The sequence below is a fragment of the Erpetoichthys calabaricus genome, chromosome 7 (assembly GCF_900747795.2).
Source record: "Erpetoichthys calabaricus chromosome 7, fErpCal1.3, whole genome shotgun sequence".
Classification (NCBI taxonomy): domain Eukaryota; kingdom Metazoa; phylum Chordata; class Cladistia; order Polypteriformes; family Polypteridae; genus Erpetoichthys; species Erpetoichthys calabaricus.
Window position 1 is genome coordinate 132,458,523 of NC_041400.2, and position 19,072 is coordinate 132,477,594.

The window sequence follows — 19,072 nt, forward strand, 5'->3', positions numbered from 1 at the left end:
TTATTTGCAAATTATGGTGGAAAAAAAGTATTTGGTCAATAACAAAAGTTCATCTCAATACTTTGTTATATACCCTTTGTTGGCAATGACAGAGGTCAAACGTTTTCTGTAAGTCTTCACAAGGTTTTCACACACTGATGCTGGTATTTTGGTCCATTCCTCCATACAGATCTCCTCTAGAGCAGTGATGTTTTGGGGCTGTCGCTGGGCAACACGGACTTTCAACTCCCTCCAAAGATTTTCTATGGGGTTGAGATATGGAGACTGGCTAGGCCACTCCAGGACCTTGAAATGCTTCTTATGAAGCCACTCCTTCATTAACCGGGCGGTGTGTTTGGGATCACTGTCATGCTGAAAGACCCAGCCATGTTTCATCTTCAATGCCCTTGCTGATGGAAGGAGGTTTTCACTCAAAATCTGACGATACATGGCCCCATTCATTCAGCATTATGTTTCCACCACCATGCTTTACAGTAGGTATGGTGTTCTTTGGATGCAACTCAGCATTCTTTCTCCTCCAAACACGACGAGTAGAGTTTTTACCAAAAAGTTTTATTTTGGTTTCATCTGACCATATGACATTCTCCCAATCCTCTTCTGGATCATCCAAATGCTCTCTAGCAAACTTCAGATGGGCCTGCACATGTACTGGCTTAAGCAGGGGGACACGTCTGGCACTGCAGGATTTGAGTCCCTGGAGGCGTAGTGTGTTACTGATGGTAGCCTTTGTTACTTTGGTCCCAGATCTCTGCAGGTCATTCACTAGGTCCCCCCGTGTGGTTCTGGGATTTTTGCTCACTGTTCTTGTGAACATTTTGAACCCACGGGGTGAGATCTTGTGTGGAGCCCCAGATTGAGGGAGATTATCAGTGGTCTTGTATGTCTTCCATTTTCTAATAATTGCTCCCACAGTTGATTTCTTCACACCAAGCTGCTTACCTATTGCAGATTCAGTCTTCCCAACCTGGTGCAGATCTACAATTTTGTTTCTGGTGTCCTTTGACAGCTCTTTGGTCTTGGCCATAGTGGAGTTTGGAGTGTGACTGTTTGAGGTTGTGGACAGGTGTCTTTTATATTGATAACGAGTTCAAACAGGTGCCATTAATACAGGTAACGAGTGGAGGACAGAGGAGCCTTTTACAGAAGCAGTTGCAGGTCTGTGAGAGCCAGAAATCTTGCTTGTTTGTAGGTGACCAAATACTTATTTTCTATCATAATTTGCAAATAAATTCTTTAAAAATCAGACAATGTGATTTTCTGGATTTTTTTCTCATTTTGTCTCTCATAGTTGAGGTATACCTATGATGGAAATTACAGGCTTCTCTCATCTTTTTAAGTGAGAGAACTTGCACAATTGGTGGCTGACTAAATACTTTTTTGCCCCACTGTATCTAGATTGCATAATACCATACATTGCATCAATGTTCATATTGCTTACTACACTTCAATGTTGCTGCTATTTCTTTGTCTTGTCTTTGCACAATGTCTTGTCTTGTTTGTGTTTTAATTTTAAATCTTAATTTTAATTCTAATTCTTTATTTGCACTTCATGTTGTTATACTGTGGACCCTGAGCTTCACAATTTTGTCTATCTGTATTCTTATATATGGTTGAGATGACAAAAAAAGTTGGCTTTGACGCTTTGAAAAAGTCATTTCTCGTCCCAGGATTTTTTTATTATAATAGAGAGACAAGATTCAGATTATTATCCAGCTGATTATATTGAATATTTTTTACTAGCAAGGATCATATGTTTAGTAAAGAATGTAATGCAACTATGTAACTATATGCAAGGGATTACTGTTGACAAAACCTTGCTAATGAAAAAGAATGAAATAGATATATAGAAGACATGATAACCACATAGCATGTGCTGAATTTATTGGGTGCTTTGCAGAGAACTTAATGTGCAAACACTAAATGGGACTGCAAAGGAAAACAACACCTCAGTCACTACAGACTGCGGAACTCCTGCAACTGGAAGAAATAATGTTTTGAAATATTTTTAAAAGTCGTATCCTGGGTGTCAAATTCAGATCCTGGGATGCCACCATGGCTGCAGATTTTCATTCCAGCCAATTTTTAAATTAGTTGTCGATTTGCTGCTGCTAATGCAATAGACTTTGCCTTTAACTGATTTGTTTTTTAAGACTGTTGTTCTTTTGGGGAAAAAAAAGTGAAGGTATGAGAAATATTGGTCTGCACTGGCTCCACAAAATGTTTTGATGCTGTTCTTAGAAAAAAGAAAAAAAGTCATCATTTAGATGTCTTGCCTATATTTTTGAATTAATTTATTGATGACTTGACATGAAATGTCACATTCTTTCAAAAGCATGAACATTTTTGATTTCAAACTTTTCAATACTAGCGTACATAGAACAAAAATGCATTGAATGGTTTAGATAAAAACACCCATTTAAATTAAAGAGAAATAGTAATTATAAAGACAACAATAATGGATAAGCATACAGTCTAGATTTTCATTTGTTGAGAAGGAGTGAACATTAAATGAATGGATTTCACAAGAAGGTGCCAGCACTGGGTATTGGAAATAAAAAAACTGATATTGAGATACAGAACATTTTGGAAAGTGCCATTTTTAGATTTCTCAGCCAACCTGAATCAATGTACTTTATTTAACAGAACACCTCCAAGATCAATTTCCACTAGCTGTCCACTCCACATGTTTCAGTGATTAATAAAATAGAAGCATATCTAACCACCTGTACTTGTACTAGAACAAGATTGGTAGTGATGTGCACACCACACTTCAGCTGCAGCACACTTCCCATGTTTTAATAAATGAGTTTAAGTGTTAGTAAAATGCATGGTGTGCTGTGGCTACCCAGCAGCTGCAATGTGTTCATTAGCACAGAAAACTAAACGAAGTGGATGGCATTCTGTAATAGGTGATCATCTCCTTTCAATTAAGCAATATGGGAGTGAAAGTGAAATGTGATGCATGAAGGAAGAGAATTTGTGTATATACTAACACATGAATGTAACCAAAACAGATGGCTGCCAGAAACTGATGCATTGCTCTTACAAATTAATACGGCAGAGGAAATTAACTGGATGGTGAGATGTAACTGTCAACTAATTCCTATACATTTATTAAAAGAGGAGACAAATTTGAGACTGATTTTTACAGTATGTATTAAAATCGGCACATAAGTGAAGCAGATGGCTCAAAGAAAACTTAGTCTGGGATTTGTGAAGCTTTAGTACATTTTCTTTTAACCAGTTTGCTTTATCATGTGCTGATGTGAACAGTAGTGAAACTGGGATGTCAAACTTTGTAAAGAGATACGAGATGTGATATCTACTGAGTTAATCAGAAAGCACTGATATCTGCTGATAGCCAACAAGAGTTTTTGGGCAGCCCGACACTAAAAGGAATCTGATATAGAGAGGTGCAAATGGCTGTTTCAAACTATCCATCCATCCATTATCCAACCTGCTATATCCTAACTACAGGGTCACGGGGTTCTACTGGAGCCAATCCCAGCCAACACAGGGCGCAAGGCAGGAAACAAACCCCGGGCAGGGCACCAGCCTACCGCAGTGTTTCAAACTAAAAAGTGGGAAACAGTCATAAGTTTTCATTAGGAAGGAGGAAGAGTGGCTTGAAAAGACTGTAGGCTTAAGCAAGAGGGAGTGAAACGGTCATGCTGGAAAGCACTCACATATCTAGGAACAGACTTAAAATTATTGATAGTTATTAATTTCCTACTGAATAATGAGTTGATGTTTCTTTGATATCTGCTTTATTTATGGTATTTTGTGCTCTGGTGTCCACTCTCCTGAGAGGCTCTACAACAGTATTGCTTCAGAGGATTTAAATAACTTCACAGTTTAAAATTTTATTTCATGACCAAACTAGTAAATATTTTGCCTGGCTTGCATAGAAAGATTGAGTAGTGAAGCACAAAGCTTCTATCCAGACTGGCAAACACTGATAATGCACCTCCTGCAAAAGCAGCTTTAACTTTTGCTGATTTAGCTTCACAGGTCCCATCTGCATGTACGACAAAAGTCTCTAGAGATTTAAATTGTGGTTTAAGTTATGACTGGAAACAAAGTGGCAGAGCACCAGAAATTTTTGGACCTCCAGGCTCTCTTCATAAATAAAACCTTTAAGAGGCACTCAGTCATATTTTAGCTTGCCACTTTTTGGTTGCACTCATCTTGCCAGACTTTCAGGAAGTCGCACCCTGTGCTGAAAACTAGCTGCTGAGAATCCGTGTGTGTGAATCTGAGAAAAAAATACATCACTGATTTCTACTGAGCACTGACTGCCTGCGGGGAATGCCCTCTGTTGTGGAGAGGCACTGCCAAGTTCACTGTGTTAACCTTGATTGAAATTTTTCCAGCTTCTCTTATCGTTGTTTTGAGTATAAAACAAAGTTACATTGTAAGGATACAAAAAGGGGTCCAGACAAGACATTCAGATTTATTTTACTTAGTACATATGGTGTTGTGTATCTAAACTAAAACAATCAGTTACTCTCACTCATCATTAAAAGTGAAACATTAACCTTCAACGTGACTGTTAACAATTATAAGCTACTAGGAAATGAGACTTCAGGAATTAGAAACAGCACATAGTGTTTAGTGATTCAGAGGTGGAAAGGGATAATTAGGAATAACAAAAGTGAAGCTGCAAATTGATGAGAGGCACGAAAAGGTTTTATCAGTCTTAAGGTTAATTGCATCCTTTACCGTAGGTGTTCTCTCAATGTTGTTCACGGTATTAAAAAAGTAAAGAGTGTGGTTTAATTTATCAAAAGCTTGTCAATTCAAAGACTGTAATTAGCATTTCACAACAGCAAGATCCCTTACAGTATAAATGCCATTAGAAACAGTTTAGAAAATTTCCTATCAAAAATATGATATTTTATTGGCAATGACCCATCTATACAAAAATGCTTTCCTAGAAAATTCATATTTTTGGAGTTACATGGTTTGATCTGAGTTTAGATTAAATGAACCCTTCTCTCGTAAGTCCTACAATTAGTTAGTTCAGCTTTAGAAGACCGCATCATGATGACAAAGTAAGATCTAATGCAAGTTCAGGAGAGTTACCTTATTTGGATGGAACCAATAGCTGCTTTCAGACTTAAAGAATTATAGATGCCATTGAATTATTATGAGATTTTTATGAGATGCTTATTTCCCCAAAAGCTAACACATTTTTCCTTTAAATCTCCATGTTTAGAGACACATTTGTTAAAAAAAATCCTGATACAGGTATTCTGCTGATGCTGCCAAAATCCGAAAATATCCAAAAAAACAAAATACTACTTTGTCTCCAGTATTTCGAATAAGGGATGCAAAAGAATTTTTGATAATGTTAATTTTGTTTCTTTGCTTGGTGTGTGATTTACTATTTTTATCAGTTCTTATTATGGAAAATATGTATGTACCAAATATATTTGTAATTAACAGATTGTTACCTGGCAAGAGTATTGATGGGTGTGTAAATATTTTGACACTCTAAGTATTTAGTAATTTAACTTTGTAACACAGTAAGTTACTTTACAACCTTTTGATAGTTTATTTCTTTTACTAGCCAATGTGAGAAATATGCATATGTTTGGTTGCTGCCCTTAATCACTGACAAGGAACAAAAATGAACAGATTTTAATTGTAAATTACAGAAATTTTAGGATCAAAAATCGGTACTAAATTTTCTTTAAGATGTCAGCAACTAATCAGACGGTCAAGGCCTCTACCAGTTCATGTTAACTGGTGGACTTGTTGATCAGGAATAACAGGCATTAAGTCTCAGATAAAAGCTAATTCAAGGCAAAATTTGGGTAGCTGGTGGCAGTATTCAAACATTTATCACTTTAAGCTCTCTGTGTACAAAATGTGCCTCTCAAAATGAACTGCATTAGTTGCAAATGTAATATAATATAGCTTAAAGTGGTGAGATGATGCAGCTTCCACCAACATTGCTTTCAAGAACAGTGCTCTTAGCTCTTGTCCGCCAAGGATGATGCCTTAGGTCAGCAGATTGTACCCTGTTTGTGTGCTGCAGTGTGAGGTCTGGAATGCAGATCAGATGAGACAAATAAAGGCAATCAGGTCTGAATTTGATTGTAGGGTCATGTTCACTGGAGACACTTTTTAAAAGTATGCAGACAGCACACTGCTATGGTTATCTGTAGAATTTTAAACACAAGAATGGTGTACAAGGCAGACAGAGCAAAATGTGAACAAATACAATGATGAAACCTGATGTATTCTTGTTTTTCTTCAAGATGTATACTGTAGGTTTACACTGAAAGTTGAAATTATCTCTGAGAAAGTCTCATCCCAGGATTTCCTTTTATAATAGAGAGATGTATACTGTAGGTTTACACTGAAACTATATAAAGTGGTACCAAGACCACAACAGGATTGCAATGTGCTGTGCATTCAGTTCACCCCTGTACAAAAACACATCTGGACACATAAGAGAAACAAAGTATCTCCAAGACTATAGGGCATATTCTTTTCCAAAAGGTAAAGGGGAACAAATTTCTTTGATGACCTGAATAGGAGGTTGTTATATGTTTATAGTAGGTGTTTCAAACTCAGTTTTATTGAGGGTCACAAATAACACTTGATATATCCAATACAAGTCAGAATATATCAACAAATAAGTACCACCACATTTCCTTTACAAACAAGACACACAGGTACCTCAATGTTCATCCTAATTATATATTCTGCCTCTTGAAACCTTTGCAGCTGTCATCCCTCTTTGTCAGCTTTTCTTTCTTTGGACATTACAGCAAGTTAGGAAAACTACCAGCAGTTACTGGACCAAAATCAGCACTGAGTGAAAAAATTACATCAGAGCATAAAGCCAGGTGAGAGCGACAGTCAAGACAAAATCAAAATTTTCTTTGCTGATGCAAAGTATACCCGCTTATTCTTAAATTAACATGCATAACAATCAGATGACATTTCACCACATTAAAAAACAGGGTGAAAATGGGCTAGTGATGCATCATACAGACCACTTTTAGAGTTGGCCAAAAACGGACTGCTATCACATTTAACACAAATGAAAATCCAAACTTGTTTTCCATCCTTGTAGAAAAATCAAGTTAGAAGAAAAAATAATTGTGTGGGGCAGTGGCGACAAGCACTGACACCTGTGCAGCTTTAACAAGTCAGTACAGTGGTATGTGTGACGTTGAACTACCATCTCATTCCTGACACTGTCATTTCTTTGGCATCAAGCTAAATCACTTAAGATGTTTTTATGCACTGTGGTGTGCCAATTTCTCCTTTCTCTTTTTCTTTCTGGGACATTACAAGTACCCTGCCTCTGTTTTAAGTACATATTAGAAGCTATGATGTCCAGATAAACAGAACAGGCACAGGCACATTTAAGTGCCAGACTCAGAATTAAATACAGATACAACCAATGTATGAAATGCAGGTGAAACTGCAAGAAAAGTAACAGTCATCATGGGTCATGCACAATATGTTTTAAGTATCGATGAAGTAGACTGCTTCAAAAAGGTCCAGTGACTCAAGTTTGACACTTTGGATATAGATTATGTAGAGATAATTTATCAATGATGCCACTGTGACAGTATAGCAATTAAATAATAAAGGATGGCACAGATGAAAGGTCAGCTTTTATTTATACATTTGCATATCACCTGCTTTTTACCATCGTTGAGTGCATTGCTGAAAGGAAAAAATAAGCTTTTTTTGTGATCTTGCATGTTTCAGCTTTCAACCAAGCCAAATTATATACAGTATTTCTAAGAATTTTAAAATGATAAATTTTGCAACATGTTCTTAAAGCATATGCGTATGCAAGAAAAAAAACTTCATATTTAACAACTTACTTTTCTTCCCATCCATGTCTGCATGAATTTTCCGAGTAAGAAAGCCTGTTTTGTATACTGCAGCATTTGGATCATAGGTGATGTCAATAAAGGGGTTACTGCCACTGCCGATTCTATTGATGGTTTTCATGTGTGCATTATCAGATTTGTTTTCAGCAAGCTCTGACAAAGATTTCTTCAGCTCATCTTCATCTCTAAAATATAAAAACAAATCAAATAGTAATTTCACTAGAACACAAAACAATGTCCCTTGTGAACAGTTATAGTAAATTCTACATTTATTATGATTGATACTATAACAGAATCTCACATTAGAATAAATACTCAGCAACAGTTTAGTAAAACAAATGTATTAAATATAACAGTATTCTTTAAAATGAGCACAGCAGTTATTATACGATACTGCACAATCATTAAAGAATAAAATTCAGAAGAAATTTTCTCACTATATTATTATACAGTTTACTATATTCTCTTCCTAAAACCAATCAAAATTGCTAATTTTGAAAGTGCAGAGGCATCTATTTTTAAATGTTTATATGCAAGTTTAACAGCTTGGGAGGTTTAGAATAAAATAACATGGAAACATTTAAGAGAATAGCTGAAGGATCATTGGCTTGGTCTTATAATATTATAACCTTGACATGATTTTACTCATACATGCTGTAATAGGCTTTGGGGGAAAAAAAACAATATTTTTACCAGACAAACTCAGTATAATGTATATACAAACTGAAATATGTATTTTAAATATTAATAAAACTAGCATTACATAAAAAGCAAAGGTGCATTTACTGTATAAGTAACTTGCCCTGTTAAAGCAGAGCAGTCACACAATTTGCTGGGCTGACAGACAAGTGTTTTTAGTAAGCCAGATCCCTGTGGAACTGCCTGTTTGTCTCTTAGTAACTAGAGAATGCGGTCGCCATAACTACTGCATGTGCCTCAGAGACAAGTGCAAGATGCTCTTTTAACAGACTAACCTCTGCTTTTACGTCTCATCCTTAAGATGGCTGGGGTGTACATAACAATATTTAGCAGTGTAGGAATAAAGTAAGGCTGGATCATTTAAACATATCTACTCATTAGATTATAAGCAAAACCAAGAAGCACAAAAGTAATTGAAATTCAGTTATCAGCTATTTTATAGAAATATTTCAATTCAGAAAAATACTTAAAAAGTGTAGGTGCATTTCCTTGAAGGTTTTATTTACATTAAAACAAGTCTTCACTATTCTATATCAACCCTTAATTTCTAATGAAATATAATGCACACACTAACAGCAGAAAACCTCAAATTGATTAATTCACATTCATTAACATATACAGTAAATAAATAGATTACTAATTTTCTATGTGACACATTCTTGCTTACAAATCTAGCTCTTAACACAAACTGACCTTATGGTGGCCAAAAAATGTTTGAGAGGTATGGCAAGTGCCATTACATACAGTGCATCTGGAAAGTATTCACAGCGCATCACTTTTTCCACATTTTGTTATGTTACAGCCTTATTCCAAAATGGATTAAATTAATTTTTTTCCTCAGAATTCTACACACAACATCCCATAATGACAACGTAAAAAAAGTTTACTTGAGATTTTTGCAAATTTATTAAAAATAAAAAAATTGAGAAAGCACATGTACATAAGTATTCACAGCCTTTGCCATGAAGCTCAAAATTGAGCTCAGGTGCATCCTGTTTCCCCTGATCATCCTTGAGATGTTTCTGCAGATTAATTGGAGTCCACCTGTGGTAAATTCAGTTGATTGGACATGATTTGGAAAGGCACACACCTGTCTATATAAGGTCCGACAGTTGACAGTTCATGTCAGAGCACAAACCAAGCATGAAGTCAAAGGAATTGTCTGTAGACCTCCGAGACAGGATTGTCTCGAGGCACAAATCTGGGGAAGGTTACAGAAAAATTTCTGCTGCTTTGAATGTCCCAATGAGCACAGTGGCCTCCATCATCCGTAAGTGGAAGAAGTTCGAAACCACCAGGACTCTTCCTAGAGCTAGCCAGCCATCTAAACTGAGCGATCGGGGGAGAAGGGCCTTAGTCAGGAAGGGTGACCAAGAACCCGATGGTCACTCTGTCAGAGCTCCAGAGGTCCTCTGTGGAGAGAGGAGAACCTTCCAGAAGGACAACCATCTCTGCAGCAATCCACCAATCAGGCCTGTATGGTAGAGTGGCCAGATGGAAGCCACTCCTTAGTAAAAGGCACATGGCAGCCCACCTGGAGTTTGCCAAAAGGCACCTGAAGGACTCTCAGACCATGAGAAAGAAAATTCTCTGGTCTGATGAGGCAAAGATTGAACTCTTTGGTGTGAATGCCAGGCGTCACGTTTGGAGGAAACCAGACACTGCTCATCACCAGGCCAATACCATCCCTACAGTGAAGCATGGTGGTGGCATCATCATGCTGTGGGGATGTTTTTCAGTGGCAGGAACTGGGAGACTAGTCAGGATAAAGGGAAAGATGACTGCAGCAATGTACAGAGACATCCTGGATGAAAACCTGCTCCAGAGCGCTCTTCACCTCAAACTGGGGCGACGGTTCATCTTTCAGCAGGACAACGACCCTAAGCACACAGCCAAGATATCAAAGGAGTGGCTTCAGGACAACTCTTTGAATGTCCTTGAGTGGCTCAGCCAGAGCCCAGACTTGAATCCGATTGAACATCTCTGGAGAGATCTTAAAATGGCTGTGCACCGACGCTTCCCATCCAACCTAATGGAGCTTCAGAGGTGCTGCAAAGGGGAATGGGCGAAACTGGCCAAGGATAGGTGTATCAAGCTTGTGGCATCATATTCAATAAGACTTGAGGCTGTAATTGCTGCCAAAGGTGAATCGACAAAGTATTGAGCAAAGGCTGTGAATACTTATGTACATGTGATTTCTCAGTTTTTTTTATTTTTTAATAAATTTGCAAAAACCTCAAGTAAACTTTTTTCACGTTGTCATTATGGGGTGTTGTGTGTAGAATTCTGAGGAAAAAATGAATTTAATCCATTTTAGAATAAGGCTGTAACATAACAAAATGTGGAAAAAGTGATGCACTGTGATTACTTTCCGGATGCACTGTAGTTCTTGAAAGCTTATGGGGGCAAAGCTTGTAATAAATGGAGGAAGGCAGTTAGGAAGCCTGCAGGGACTATTAAACACAAAGGATGGAGAGTTAATCCATGTAGGTCAGGCACAGGCAAGCGGTGCAACAATGAAAGCTATGTGCTTATAAATTTAGGGAAAAAAAAGTACAAAGAAGCAGAAATCTCACTGAAGAAAGGGATGGGCACAAAATAATATCATGAATACAGAAGTACACCCAAGAAATTTACTGACAGACCACGTAATAAAAATGGCAAAAACTTTGTCTTGCAGTGTTGCATTACACTTTTGCAGGCTTACATATTCATCAATGTCTATAAAATTTTTTAATCTGATCTATGAGGATGTAGTGCACTTTTAAAAATACATGTTTTTGCAGATGTTTAGAGACTGATGCTTGACCCAGGATTGCACTGTATCCAAACAAGTCATGGTACACAACAGCTTCCCCATAACCTAATGGTTTAGAAAAAATGTGGATGAAAGGAGATGTCAAGAGACTGGTCTGATAAATGTGATAAACACCAGCAGTAATATTGTGAAAAAACGTTTTGAAAAGACTCCCCTATAAAATAATTTTTTACAACTTTACACTTTATAAAATAGGTTTTTTTCAGATTTTCCTTTATTTAGTAAGAAACAGTATTATAAATATTTCCCTTTGTTGACTAAATCCTCTGTCTGGTCACTACTTGTAAATTATTCTTGTCTGGACAGGGATTTTGTTGAGGTACTCCATCATAAGTTGTTCCCATGGCATCAAGGGTGTCCATGCTTTTGGGACCGGTTGTGGGCTCCTGTAACCCAAAGCAAGATTAAACAAATTTAAAAATATTATGCTTTCATCGTTCATATAATAATGTAGTCACCACTTTCACAAATCAGGTAATTACCCAGTAATTAAAGAAAGCAGAAGTGAAATGCCAGAAACATACATTTTAGGGGACAGAAACAAACAGGTAAACTATCTAAATTACTTATTTAAGAAATCATTTTAAAATTATAGGGCATTATCCACAAAAAATATTTTTCCACACCATCATGAATAAAAACAGATTTATTTACTTTGGGCATTGGTTATAGTAGTGTTTGTTAATTGGATGAATCAGTAGTACTATGTAACTAAGTACTTTTTTGTATACAATATATATATATATATATATATATATATATATATATATATATATATATATATATATATATATATATATATGTGTGTATTTTATAAAAAAAATCCTATGAGAGAATGACTAGGGAGATGAGACGTGATCTTCACATGAAGATCATGGAAGACACTTAAAAGACCCGCGAGACAGAACAGATTGGCCACGGAGCATCCTGGAAATGTGCATAAGGCCACTGTGCATCAAACCCTGCCCATTTGCCACACTGAAACAATATATGTACTACACTAACCTTAGTCTACCACCCACATTTGAGGAGTCTACACTGTGCTCTGCAACTAAGTGCACTAGTGCATATGCAGCATTATACTGCCTCTCATCTGTGTTCTGGGGGTTGGGAAAAGGCATAAAGCACCAGCACCTAAGCAAGTGGACTCAATCACCTGGTACATGTAATGACAAGACTGCTGTTACAATGAATAGTACAGGCCATATGAAACAGCAAGGGTTCAGCCAATTACCTTACCAACAAACCAGCCGACTTATACAGTAGCACCAGCAAGTTGTCTGCCAAAGCTACTTTGTCCCAAAATGAATGAATTCTGTTTGACCCAGACCACCATGCCACGATGTTTGTTAGTCTCATCCTGGCATCAAAAATGACTTATACATTAATGGAATGTAACTGCTTACAGTTAACAGAAGCAGCTAGGTGCCTTTATTGCAATATGAGCGTAGTTAATTGCTCTGATTACATTAGGAAAATGGGACATTGCGGCAAATTGATTGCTTTTTATGTATGTACACCCACACCATACGGAACTGAATGTAAGGCCTCATGTACTGGTTAATGGCTTCCATCAGAGCGGGCATGATGGAGCTATGAAGCTTGGATGAGATATTCCTGACCTGTCAGCCAGTTCCCGGAGAAGTGGCAGACATCCTATAAAAACTGATGAAAAACCAAAAAAATGATCCAGTGCACATATACCCTCTTAAAAGGAAATTAAATAATTTGCATATCACATTCATCTCTTATGAGATTTAATATGTTTGCCATGTCAACACATATTATAGTAACAGCTGATATGAAACACAGCAGTGTTTCCTAACCTCGGTGCTGGGGGCACACTGTGGCTGCAGGTTTTTTGTTCCAACCAGATTCCTAATCAGTGACACCTGATAGCACTGCTCTCATTTAATTAGCTGGTATTTTTCTTTAACTCTACATTCAGAAAAGCACAGCAGCATGATTTTTACATTTATAAGACATTTAGAAATATTTGTGCTTTTGCTATAGATTGAAATGCTTAACTCTCTTTTGTTAATTTCATTCTATGTATTTTGCCCTCTCTGTGTAGTTTTTCCCCTTCGTTGTATCTTATTAATGACAATTTAAAATGAGTAGAGCAGACACCTAGGCAAACAGCACTGAATAATCAAAGGCTGCAAGTACTTTAGCATCAGACCCACTAATTAGTAAATAATGGATTAATTAAACAATTAGAACACCTAGAAAAGTAGAATGAAAATCAAGATGAAAATATTGTTAAAAAGAAAAAAATACATTATTCCAATATAACTGCTTGGTATTTTAATATACAGTAATCCCTCCTCCATCGCAGGGGTTGCGTTCCAGAGCCACCCGCGAAATAAGAAAATCCACGAAGTAGAAACCATATGTTTATATGGTTATTTTTATATTGTCATGCTTGGGTCACAGATTTGCGCAGAAACACAGGAGGTTGTAGAGAGACAGGAACGTTATTCAAACACTGCAAACAAACATTTGTCTCTTTTTCAAAAGTTTAAACTGTGCTCTATGACAAGACAGAGATGACAGTTCCGTCTCACAATTAAAAGAATGCAAACATATCTTCCTCTTCAAAGGAGTGCGCGTCAGGAGCAGATGTCAGAGAGATAGAGAAAAGCAAACAAATCAATAGGGCCGTTTGGCTTTTAAGTATGCGAAGCACCGCGGCACAAAGCTGTTGAAGGCGGCAGCTCACACCCCCTCCGTCAGGAGCAGAGAGAGAGAGAGAGAGAGAGAGAGAGAGAGAGAGAGAGAGAGAGAGAGAGAGAGAGAGAGAGAGAGACAGAGAAAAACAAACAGTCAAAAATCAATACGTGCCCTTCGAGCTTTTAAGTATGCGAAGCACCGTGCAGCATGTCGCTTCAGGAAGCAGCTGCACAGAAGGTAGCAACGTGAAGATAATCTTTCAGCATTTATAGACGAGCTTCCGTATCGTCTAGGTTTGCGAACAGCCCCCCTGCTCAATCCCCCTACGTCAGGATCAGAGAAAGTCAGCGCGAGAGAGAGAGGGAGAAAAGTAAGTTGGGTAGCTTCTCAGCCATCTGCCAATAGCGTCCCTTGTATGAAATCAACTGGGCAAACCAACTGAGGAAGCATGTACCAGAAATTAAAAGACCCATTGTCTGCAGAAATCCGCGAACCAGCAAAAAATCCGCGATATATATTTAAATATGCTTACATATAAAATCCGCGATGGAGTGAAGCCGCGAAAGGCGAAGCGCGATATAGCGAGGGATTACTGTATATATATATTTTTTTTTTTTTACCAAACTCAGTTTTTTAATTTTTATATTGTTCCCAAAACACAGAACTTGGGAAATAACACATCACTTAATTAGCCCAGGAGTTCAATTAAAAACAGAAGCTGGTTGGAACAAAAACCTGCAGCCACAGTGGGACCTCAGGACCGAGGTTGGGAAACACTGAAATAGATTAACAGTGGATATGAATTATTATGTGCATAAGTCTTCTATTAGTTGGTTTGGCTGCATTTCCCTACTTGATCAAGGGTGTCGTCATTTCCCACTTCGTCCAAAATGTTGCATAAGCATGGGTCAGAATTGCCATAAATAATCCTTTTATAAATCTCGACTTTTGCATGGAAAATTTACATATGCATATTTTGGACCTTTTTTTGTGCGTATGCAAGTTTTATAAATCCGTCCCCATGTAGCTTATAGACAACACATATGCACAATTCAGACTTTTGTCAGTTTCAGCAATAAGTTCATTTACTGTAGTAGCTAAGAAGTTCAACACTACTACATTGTAACCAGTAGATATCTAAACGTCAGATAATTTTACAAGCATTTTGACAAGCTTCAGAGGAGAAGGGCTCTTCTTTTAGGAGAGAAGCAGTTTTTGCTTGGCTGTGATTCCATGAACTACATTATGGTTTTATCATTTTCTGACATTTAACTCGTAAACTCGTAACATGAAACTCAGTTTTTCTGTGATCTACTTGATAAACTCTAATTTTGTGCTATGAGAAGGTTTGGTACTATTTCTTCTCCTGGTTGGACACTTTTGACCTCTACACTTGGGACCACATCTACTTTGGGCTCAGGCTGAGCCATGAATCCCTGGGGTTCTACTGGGCAACAAAACCAAAAAGCTTGCCTTTTGTTATCTTATTAGTTAGCTAATAAAAGGTGTCATATTTTTCAGAGCGAAGATTTAAAATACTTATATGTTGTTAATAGTATTTGATTTCTGTTTATACTTATTGTTATATCATTCTTATTCATTCAATAATCTCATTTCATACCTTCCACTTTGATATTGTGACTGCTGGGTATTAAAATAAATGAAATATTTTACATTATGATTAAATTAAATTAAAAGGACGCAGGACTTAAGGACATCTTGTGGCTAAAGAGGGTGAGGCCAGATGAATAAATATATTTTCAAATACTTTATCAGGACGTCTATAAGGCAATGGCTATGACCACTCAATCTTCCTACACCTGTATTATGGTCAACAGCATAGAAATATTGCCGCAACTAATGTGATTGAAGAAACTTTCTCTTTTGCTATAAAATTCTACACAGCAAGTAAGAGCCAAAACCCTTATAAATGATTGTGCAACTAGATAGATAGATAGATAGATAGATAGATAGATAGATAGATAGATAGATAGATAGATAGATAGATAGATAGATAGATAGATAGATAGATACTTTATTAATCCCAAGGGGAAATTCACAATTTTAAACTAATTAGTAAATTATTTTTTTAAGTTCCTTTGAGAATTCTATACACCAGGAGTGGGCACACACAGACTTATTTTTGTTTTAACCAATTTAATGATCAGAAGATGAAAATTAATGGAACTGCTTATTTACTTTTGTTTTTGGTCCATAAACCAAAAATGTCTGATTTGTTTTTAGTCTCTTTGTTTCAAGTGTACTTTTCTGTGAAACACTTCTATAAAGCTGTAAATTCCTAATGAGCAGAAACCAGCATGCATGAAAAATTAATTAATAACCTCTATAATCCTGATTAATTTGATGATTTATTTGTTTCTTTGTGTCAGAAAAGGAAGTTCAGAAATTCACAATTTTAAACTAATTAGTAAATTATTTTTTTTAAGTTCCTTTGAGAATTCTATACACCAGGAGTGGGCACACACAGACTTATTTTTGTTTTAACCAATTTAATGATCAGAAGATGAAAATTAATGGAACTGCTTATTTACTTTTGTTTTTGGTCCATAAACCAAAAATGTCTGATTTGTTTTTAGTCTCTTTGTTTCAAGTGTACTTTTCTGTGAAACACTTCTATAAAGCTGTAAATTCCTAATGAGCAGAAACCAGCATGCATGAAAAATTAATTAATAATCTCTATAATCCTGATTAATTTGATGATTTGTTTCTTTGTGTCAGAAAAGGAAGTTCATGACAGATCCTTCAAATTAATTTTCATATGAATTATTTTCCTCTGCTACATGGACCCTGATCAAAGTTGCTGGAATTTTATTTTTTTAATTCTCTATTAAACATTGTATATATCCATTATTGAGTATGCTGAATCTAAATCAACTTTGCTGGAAAATAACAGCCTATCGTGGCAGGATTAGGTACAAGGCAGGAGCCACTCTGGGTGGGAAGCCATTTAATCACAGGGCATATTCTTTAACACCAAGGGCAATTTTGAGACCCTGCCTCTACACTGAAGCCAGGTGGGCAGACTCTACACAGACAGTAAGCAGTTCAAGGTTAAGCCCAGTATCCTGAAGTTGTAAAACTAATCACTGTAAAACCGTGCAAGTCTCTATCGAGGCATTATAATTTTTGCTCAGTCCCCTTTAGAAAAACACTCATGTTCCTTCAGGAGAGATTAGCATGTTCAGCTCCTTCAAAAAGCATTTACAATCTTATATGTGGACCTAAGCCCCATTAGGAGCCTAAACTTCTGAGTTCTGGTCAAACAACAAGAAAAAAACACAGACTTAGGACAATGTGTTTATTCTAAGAATGAGAAGATTCACTGGGGCATATTTCTGTGGTGCCTTCTCCTGTCTTCACACTTGCATGTAAATCAGCAGCATCTGTTAAGTGGTGTATTGTACACTGCACATTTGCTCAAGATGATAAGTATTTTCTAAAAGAAGATGGGTGGACTAGACCCAAAAACATGCATATAAAAGAGAATGTGTAGTTAGACAGTGTAGTTGTATACATGTGTCTTTGCTTTACTACAGAAAATGTATATTTTAGTTGCAAGAGCAACAAAATGAAAAGAAATAACTGTAGCCCAGTGTCCAGTATCAGATCCAGAGACATCCCTAGGATATCCAAGTCTGTCCCGAGCAACAAGTTAAGGAAACTGGTGAAAGCAGCCATTTCTACTAAAAGAGTTATGCATTTTAACACATTCTTATTATCATGGGACCAAAAAGTGGCAATGTGTTGCATTATGGTTGGGCATGCAAGCAAGAATTTCACTGTATTATGTACAGGTGACACTACTGCTAGTAATACTGTTACTATTAAAGCACAGTATATAGTCAGCAGATATAATTTAAAAGCTTTTGGGTAGATGAGTATATAAAAGGTAAAACCATCAGTGAAAAAATACAGTAATGATAATTATGACAATCAAAACAGCAAACAAAGCAATATTTGCACAGTACTGTAGCTTTTCTAGACTTTTTCTGCTAAATAAATTAACAATGAATGTCCTCCCGTTAATTTCTGCATTGATCCCAGGTCACCATTAAAAAACACAACAAAAAACGTGTCAATTCATTTACCCAATTTTATGCTGAACACCTTTCATCCATCTTCTGTTCTTTTGTGAGGCACTTTGTGTATTCTATGAATGACTTCATATAAAGTAATGTTGGGTTATCATGCAGAACACTAGTAAGCCCGCGATTCGCTAGCGAATCAGAAATCCAAGAATGGCAGTCAGTTTTCTGTTCAGTCCGATACCTGGATGGATGACATATCATGGCGGGTGGGTGCGTCTGGGGACATGTCATCTAACTATATAAGCATATCTGTAGTAAAGTGGTCTCGTTTTGTGGAGACGTGATTCCGTTGCCTTTGCTGACACCGACTGCTGGCAGAGTTTTGCACAGCAAGTTCAGTTTACAGGTTGTGGTGTTCGTGTGCCAGCCACTGAGTGTGGGAAGCCGCTGGGTTAGAGTCTGTGACCGTTATATGATCTATATCACTGGCACAGTGGATTAGAGCAAGTGTGGCTCACAGGTTGTGTTGTTTGGGCGCCACGTACTGACTCATTGTTATCACTCTTTAATTTAATATCGTTCTTTAGTGTGGCAGTGCGTGTGACATCCGGATTACAACCTTCTCGTTTCTGTGTTTTCTGTGCAGTGCGGCAGTGCGCGTGCGCCTCGATGCGCCCAGCGCCCTGTGTCCATATCCGGTTTACAACCTTCGGTTAGTAATATGGATATTATTGACTAATAAAATTAAATTAATTATTGACTAATAAAATTAAAATAGACTGAGTACAGTTCAGTTCAGGTTACACTGTATTTCAAGTTACAGTAATCCCTCCTCCATCGCGGGGGTTGCGTTCCAGAGCCACCCGCGAAATAAGAAAATCCGCGAAGTAGAAACCATATGTTTATATGGTTATTTTTATATTGTCATGCTTGGGTCACAGATTTGCACAGAAACACAGGAGGTTGTA

At 37.1% G+C, this 19,072-nt stretch overlaps 1 protein-coding gene across 9 annotated transcripts in view; it reads right to left on the reverse strand.

Annotated features, from left to right (window-relative positions):
* psd3l (pleckstrin and Sec7 domain containing 3, like) overlaps positions 1–19,072 on the reverse strand; it is a 649,947-nt gene that overhangs the window by 57,369 nt on the left and 573,506 nt on the right. For all 9 annotated transcript variants that reach the window (XM_051929574.1, XM_051929571.1, XM_051929573.1 and 6 more), the window contains one exon: positions 7,857–8,050. In XM_051929574.1, coding sequence (XP_051785534.1) covers positions 7,857–8,050 — 194 coding nt within the window. The remainder of the gene's footprint in view (positions 1–7,856; positions 8,051–19,072) is intronic.